Here is an 8,535-nt window from a genome sequence, read left to right as displayed (position 1 = left end):
TTAACCTAGATAACAATTAATTGTTAACCGTTTGGTTTATCGTTTTTTTATTGTTGTTAACTGCACCTTCTGTACCCATTATGGATTCAAAAAAAAAATATATATATTGTATACTATTGTAAAATAACATCTTAAGGTATTTGATGTAGAGATGTTTGAGAAAAGGGATCAAAGGATGGAGAAATAGTAGAGATGTTTGAGAAAAGAAGTGGGTGAGCTTATTGAAGTAATAGATGGGAAATAATATCTACTTAGAAGCTATAAGGAGTAGAAGATGGAGCAAGATAAAAGAGTTGTAACAGAGACGAAGGATAGAGATTTGTTTGGTTGTAATTAATAGAATTTTAGGGTGAATGTGAGGTTTTATGTACAACTAGATCACTTAGGTAGAAAAGTTTAGTAAAATTTGAACTACTTGGTGCAACTGTACTAGAGCTATTAAAATAAGTTTAAATATGGATCATGTGAAAACGAATAAAAAATAGAGTTTTGGCGGCTGGATATTCATTTAAAATCATCACATTGTGGTAAAATGAACCAAAGACAACATGATATTAGTAAAAATTTATTTGGTATACACATAACTATACATAGTTATCCAATTGTACTCTCATATCCATAGTTGAACTTTTGCATTTTTTTCGTATTTCCAATTGGACTATAATATAAATTATTAATTAGCAGTTGGCCACAAGATTTATCACTATTAATTAGCATATACAAGGTTTTCATAACATAATGTTCATAAAAACTTGGTTTCACCTCTTTTGCTTCATTTGAGGTGATCACTTACTAAGTCTTCCTTATACTATAAAGAGTGTTTTATGTGAAAACGATAGTATATATTAGAAAGTGATAAATTCTTGTATTGTTGATTAAACATGGTTATTTAATAGTTCAATATGTAAAGAAATTCTTATAACCTTAATTATCATTTTCATATTTTAAATATAAATGCAAATCTAAATATATATTTAGTTGTACCTAGTTGAACTGAGTATTATATATTTATGTTATCTAAATATAATCTTCTATAGTTAAAATGTAATTTTGTGTGGTTATTATTCATTACCTCTCAAAAATATAATAAATAAATAAACAATTATGAATTACATAGGTTGTTCTAGTAACATCTCTTACTTTTTCTAGTAACATCTCTTACTTATTCCATTTCCGGTGAACAACAACGACAATATTAGCTAGGATTGTAGAAGAAGATATGTTGAAGATGACTACAAAATTACAATAATATTGTTTATTAAAACGGATTTATGGACCTACACTAAGCAAAAGAACGTTATGTACGTACACTAATCTCAAGAACATTATGTATGTATAAGTTCATATGTACGTACACGTTTATATGTACGTACACGTTTGATTTTAGGTTTAATGAACCCAAAATTACCAGAATATCCTCGTCTTCTACCTCTAACATACGACTGAAAACCCTAATTTCCCCTGCCTCACTTTATTTTTTCACGACTTATGTCTATTTTTTTGGTTTCACTTGTGGGGTTTTTACTCAACTATTATAGATTTTCGTCTCAACATCTGATTTCTAAATTAAAAACCTATAAAAAGTGAGTTATATAGATTTCCGAAACGATATCTTGCTCTTCCATGGATGAACCCAGAGGAAAGATTTCCGAAACTGAGTAGGAAAAAGACGTTTGCTCCGGCCGATAAACAGAACACGATTGATGAATCTGCTACAAACTTTATTACATGAACACCATTAATCGGAAGAACAGCAAACGTGTTTAGATCTATCCCCAATAAGTCTATCACAACGCTAGACTGTCTTTGCCAGCTCAAACAAATTCGTATTATTCTGGTAAGACTTTACAGCTGTCAAAAATGCCTACTAAATCTACCACAGACTAGAAGTCTACCAATACACTACGAAAATTATTGAGAAAAACAAACAAAGTATACCAAAAATAACTGTAAAGGATGAGGTATGTCGCATAAATCTGTCGCAACAGGCCATTAGTCTACCATAAATATCTTTTGGGTCATATTGACTGTTGAAGGTGTACGTCAGATATTTTTGGTACACTTAGTTTTTGATACACATATACGTCCACCGATAAGTGTACCAACACTTCAACTAAGTGTACCATCTACGTTGACCGTTAAGTGTACCAAGACTACAACTAAGTGTACCAAAAATATCTGACGTACACCTTTAATTAGTCCACCTGTATAAATCTACCATCAAAGGATTGGTAGACTTAGTCCCAGTTTCCAATGTTTTTTTTTACTAATGGCATTACCCGTAATTACGCTTTTTTCTCAACACTAGTTTCAAGGGTAGTATGGGTACAAAGTTTATTCTAGTAATTACCAACAATTGTGTGTTACTTTTGTAATAAGGAAGCTTTTATGTAATATTCTAGTAACTCACCCGTTTGAATAAATTGAGTGGTGGAATATGATTAATGCATAATTTAATTTATTTTCAGTTATAATTTTATTTTAATGTATGAATTAAATGTATTGTGTTAATTGGGTCTTAAATATTATTTAAAGCAATTAAACAATTAGAAAACAAATTAAAAAAATTAAAAAAAAAATTAAAAGTATTAAATGAAAATCAACCAATAAGGAGAGACCAAAACCTTACTTATATATATATGATTATACCACTTTCATGTAGAAACATTTGTAAACTGTAAAAAGAAATATTGTAGACAAGAAAAATATGAGAAATATTTTCCGGATCTACTTTAGATCAATACTAAACTAGGACCCGCCAGATGTGCTTGTTTTAAAATTCTATAGATTTAAATTTAACAAAAAGGTATATTAATATTTATAGATATAAACTATTCATAAAAACTAAATATATATATACTTTTTTTTTTGTCAACCATTGGGCCACAACTGGCCGGCCTATTAGCCAAATTCTTACATTCGTAGGAGCCGGGACTCGATCCCGGGTGTGATGGTGTCTTCTACAAATGGACTTACCTCCTGCCACTGTACTAAAGTCACTTCACTAAATATATATACTTTATACCTGTTTAGTTAGGAAAAAATATATTCATTTGTGCTTTAATACTATAATTTATAATTGTATATTGTAAATTTCTTATTATAATCTAAAGCTAAATCAAAAGTTTCACCAAATACTCATCGTTATTATTATTACCAAATCGCCAAACGTGATTTCGCAATCTTGCTAAATTATTATGGTTTCACAAATTATTTTACATGCAAACTTGTTGTCAAACCGTCATCTTATTAACATCCAGTTTTACTATATAGTTTACTACTAAAATGTATTTTTACAATCAAAAATATTTTATTGTTAAAATAAACTCTTATCACTGCAAGTCTGCAACACTTTGACCATCACATCTTAAGTGGGATCCACATCCTTTCTAGGCATATGAGCCCACTTTTATCGGACGACCGGTATACTATATGCAAGCGGTTTTAAACACTTGTTTACCGATCTTACAAATCATCAAGTAATATTTTTCATGTTTTTTCTTTACTTGCATAATTCCAACAATCACTTTCCTAAAAGTCATCTATTATGAAACTTTCACAGCTCAAGCACGCTTGAATATGAAACTCTCTTAAGATATTTGAGATAAATGCATTTTGGTTACACAGGTGGACAAATCAATTATTTTAAGCATCTTTGCATACAATACCATATTTCTTGAAACCCAAATGTGGCAATCATTACCTATTAAATGTCTCTATGAACACCTTAAGCCAATTATATGTTTCACTTCAGCATACTTTCTTTAGCTACAAAATTTTTATGGACATATTTTGTTTACTCCAAAAAAAATTCATTAAAAATATATACTCAATTGCAATGAGTTTATTACCAGCCAATAAATGTTGAGAAATTGAGAGTTAATTAATTAAATAAAAGAATTATTACCACGACGATATATGAACCTTAAATAATTTAAAGATACACAATATAAACTAAAATAAACAATCCAAAAATATTACATCATAAGATTTAAAAAAAAATAAGAAACAAATACCCTTCTTACATATCTTTAACTAAAAAAGGGAATATATATATATATATATACATATAAATTAAATTTATTATAAATTATTGCAAATTTTCTAATTAGAAAATGAAATTGAAATAAATAAGAGAATTTTTTTAACTAAATTGTCAGGATTGGTTGTAGTGTTGTAATCTCGCCTCAAGTGTTTGTTTTAGGATATATGAGATAAAAATAAAACATTTTCATTTGACATGTGTCGTAATCTTAGTTCGATACATTAACACTTGTCTTGCTTACGTTACCAACTTTTTTGAGTTAATATCTTAAATCGATAAATCGACACATGTCAAGATCGCGTTCACAATTAATTTTGAAAACCAACTTTGTTAGTACTTTTCTATTTTTCTTTTTTCCAACTTATTAAAAACTTATCGATAAACTTAACACGTGTTACAATCATCTAAATGACTAATTTTCAAACCAAGTTTTATATAGTAAAAAGAATTAAACTAATAATGTAAAAGACTACACAATATAAACAATAATAGTATTTGAAATTAATCAACAATTTTGCATATAAATTTGAGATAATCTTATAATACAAAAATAGCTTCTCTAAATAAATAATAAATTAGTTTAAATGGTTTTTGATATATTAATAAAAAAATTATGACATTTGTCAACATTTTATTGATATAATTGACAAGTATCAAAATTTTGTTAATGAGTAACTTTGATACCAAACTTTATATAATATACAAAGTACCTTCTATAATTAACAAAATGCCTTTACAATTTATAGATAAAACTATTATACTAAAGCATTATATTTATTATTTATATTTAAATAATTTATTATTATAAAACATGTTGATGACAAAAAATGATATTTTTTATAGAGATAAAATACAATTTAAAAAGATTAAAAATTTTAAAATGTCTTAAAAAGTCCAAAACCAAATCTTAACAGGAATCTAAACAGTAATCGATTTTCTTCTATAAATATAGTTTTGGTTTTTGATTTCTTCCATCAAAACATTGTTCATTTTATTTATTTTGTTAAAAACTTTTCATAATATCTACATCATCATCATCCCTTACTCAAAAACAACAACGATGTCTCTTGTAGAGGTCTTTGAGACGGTTGACAAGAACAAAGATGGGAAAATCTCATGCGACGAATTTGTGGAAGCAATACGCGTCTTTACTTCTTCAATAACATCTGAAGAACTTGAGAATATGTTTAGAGTGCTTGACCTGGATGGTGATGGTCAAATTGACATTGAGGAATTTGCTTTGGGTGTGGTGCTAGGAAATGTTAATGTTGAAACTGCTCTGAAACAAACTTTTGATTCATATGATATGGATGGTGACGGGAAGATATCGGCGAGTGATATTCATTTTGTGTTGAACCGTCAAGGAAAAAATCATACAATGGAAGAATGTGTTGCGATGGTTCAAGCTGTTGATGCAGACGGCGATGGTTTTGTGGACTTTGAAGAGTTTAAAACTATGATAATTTCCAACTAACAATATATAATAAGTCACTATGATCATGTTTAATTATTTATGAATTTGGTTTGGATTTGTTTTGATCTCTTTCTAACAATGTTTCGAAACTATAATTATTATTAATTATTTTAGTTTATAATTTATTTATATTTTATGTTTTTGACAAATTACGTTTCTTTACAAATCACTCTGCTGATCTCCTTGCTCAAAGTCAAATCTCAAGATGTTTTTTGATTTTTTTTTTCTCTGTTGGCGAAATTGATCTAGTTTGATTTGGATTCTATGTTCCATCTTCAAAGCCCAAGGCCCAAGGATAATTCTAGTTTTTATAAAGTTCGGTAATTCATGTAGCCCTAAATGTCCAATGATCCTGCAGAATCCGTATACTCGAGAAGGTGAGATAAGTAACTACAGTAAGATGTTATATTCATGTTCCTCCTATCAAAATTCAAGATTATACAATAGTTTTGTGATTGTCTAAAGAATTTTGTGAGTGCATTAGCAAATATTATGAAAACGAGAAGATTATCTATTGTTGTTAATAGAAGATTATCTATTGTCTAAAGATTGTTGCGAGTGCATTAGCAAATATTAGGAAAACAAGAAGATTATCTAACAACAATAGAAGATTATCTATTGTCTTTAAGATTGTTGCGGGTGCATTAGCAAATATTAGGAAAACAAGAATATTATCTATTATTTGTTGTGATTTTCTAAAGATTTGTAACAACCCTATCACCTAAGAAGATGTATTATTCATCTATTTTCAAATTTTTTTTGAAACTGGTTTTGATATATCATCGGAATAAAATTTCAATCGATTGATCATTCTGACATGCATTATGCATAGAGTGATAGAGATGCTCTACATTTTTTTTTTGGTCAAACAAGATCTTCATTCAAATTAAAACCTCAAAAGAGGATAGTTCATACAACTTGAAACAAAGGCAATACAATGAGAAAAGAAAAGATAAGGGCGCCATGAGTTTTCCAAGGTGATGTGCAACTTTGAAAAGCTTGCATTCTTTGAGAAATTAGTTGGGACCAAGGCGGATTCGAACATGAAGACAGGCTTCTTGACATCCTCGACCAAGGAATGGTCATAAACGGCTCGCGCAAGAAATGCATAAGAGCTTTTGAACAAGTGTTCCACTGATGGGACAAAAGTAGGTTTCCTCGCCATCAAGAGAAGGTTCACAAGCATTGGCTCAAAGTCCCTCATACTTTCACAACAAATCTCAAGGCTTTAGATGAAACTACGACCGGGAAACGCAAACAATGAATGTAAAACTGTAACAGAACAGGTGGGTCCTCCCTCACATGAAACCAAAGACCATGGAGGTTAAGGAAATCCACACAAAGCTTGTATTCAGCTTAACATTGGGATAAGAGATCAGACCCGAGCTTCAGAGCTTTAGACGAGTGGTTAGACAAGGGGCTGGGGGTTCAAGGGGGGCGTGATACAATGTTTCCATCTGAACTTGACAAGAGTATCTATCTAGCCATCCTAGAAGGTCTTTTGCTATGCTAACGTGGTGTTTTGCACCAGTTAAAACAGAGACAAGAAGGCCTAAAGGGATTGAGGTAAATAGAGTTTTCAGCAATCTAAGACACATTAAAAACAGAGTTGTATCAGCTAGGGGGAAGAGGTGGTTGAATTCGTCAGACGGGGTTAATGGGGAGTGGTAAGTGGACAGATTTCTAAAGCCCCATTACAGACCCAACAAAAGCGATTCAGACTTGACCTAGTTACAAGTTAACACTGAAACAATGGAGCTATTGGTAATATGTATGCTAAAGGATCAGGGAGAGCAAGCAATAACGTTAAACCGATTGGCAGGGCAAAAACATTATCAACGAGCAGCAATGCAAACTTCCAAACCAAGCTCTTTAATTGACCTTGACACAAAGAAGATCCACACACAATCGAACTAATCTAGGGATCTGCTACCGAGTGTAACTCGTCTTGACCAAGCAGGATACAAAGACATTAACCGATTTGGGCTTGCTATGACATTAAAGCTAGTGGGTCTAAGGCGTTTCCAGGTCAGGGATGACTTATAGTTTAAACACCGTAAACTATCTTCCAGAGTTTGAGAATGAGAGTGGAGAAATGACCTAGGACAAAGAGTTATCGGGAGAGAAGCAGAGGTCACCATAGCCCTGGGCATATAATCCGGATCCGCAAAAACCGATCCGATCTGATCCGAACTATCCGATTTATTTCGGTTTCGGATAGTCTATCAAAACCGATCGGTTTTTGTAGTGATTGTATTTCGGATTTTGGTTATAAACCGATCCGAACCAAATTCTAATCGGATATCCACAAAACCGAATACACATATATATACACTGATACACAATATGACATCTGTAATATGTCCTTCACCATCCTAACGTCTTTTGTCTCCACTCTCACCTCTCGACACTGAACCTTTGTGGACTAAGTGGTGAGACCTCTCTTTTGTCTCGACTCTCGCCTCTCGCCTCTCAACCCTAGTTTCCTTTGCTATATATTGATTTTCAAGTCCCACTTGTTAAACTGGAAGCCCTAGTTGATAACGAGTCACTCCGAGGAGAGCCTTCTCTTCTATCGGCGGCTGGGTCAAAAAATCAATCGCAGGTACTTCTTCTCTGATGCTATTTTCTCCTCTTTGAGTTTAATTAGTTCAAAATAGATATCTGCTGCTTTGTTCTCCTCTGCTTAATTAGTTGAAAATACCTTCTTCTCTGCTTATTTTTTTATCAACCAAAACTTCGATTTTAATGATGGAATCGATGTTGAAGGCTGTTGGTTTTTCTGTGGGTTGCTTGAAAGTTGAAACTATGAAGTCATTGTTAGACATTGTTCATAGTTAGACATTGTTCTTTGCTTTCATAAGTCATATCTAGTTGATACTTAATAGAGAGAGATCTTGTAGAGAGAGATCTTGTAGTAGGCAACAATATATTTTTTCAACAAATATTTGTTTGATTTTATTTGCTTACCGAAGCTGGTCATGATTTTGTTTGAATGGTTAATAGAAGCTGGTCA

At 31.4% G+C, this 8,535-nt stretch overlaps 1 protein-coding gene and 1 long non-coding RNA gene across 2 annotated transcripts in view; one reads left to right on the top strand and one right to left on the bottom strand.

Moving 5' to 3' along the window:
• The window catches only part of LOC104770052, a 1,317-nt gene extending 970 nt beyond the window's left edge, over positions 1–347 (bottom strand). The window contains exon 1 of the long non-coding RNA XR_764480.2: positions 6–347. This is a non-coding gene — a long non-coding RNA (uncharacterized LOC104770052). The remainder of the gene's footprint in view (positions 1–5) is intronic.
• Positions 5,032–5,567, top strand: LOC104772320 (probable calcium-binding protein CML32). The gene has a single exon (XM_010496950.2). It carries the CDS (start codon positions 5,106–5,108, stop codon positions 5,517–5,519), a length of 414 nt encoding a protein of 137 aa, XP_010495252.1. The 5' UTR covers positions 5,032–5,105; the 3' UTR covers positions 5,520–5,567.

Source organism: Camelina sativa, chromosome 20 (genome assembly GCF_000633955.1).
Source record: "Camelina sativa cultivar DH55 chromosome 20, Cs, whole genome shotgun sequence".
NCBI classification, from domain to species: Eukaryota; Viridiplantae; Streptophyta; class Magnoliopsida; order Brassicales; family Brassicaceae; genus Camelina; species Camelina sativa.
Note: the sequence above shows the minus strand (reverse complement) of the source record. Positions and strands in the feature narration are given on the sequence as shown.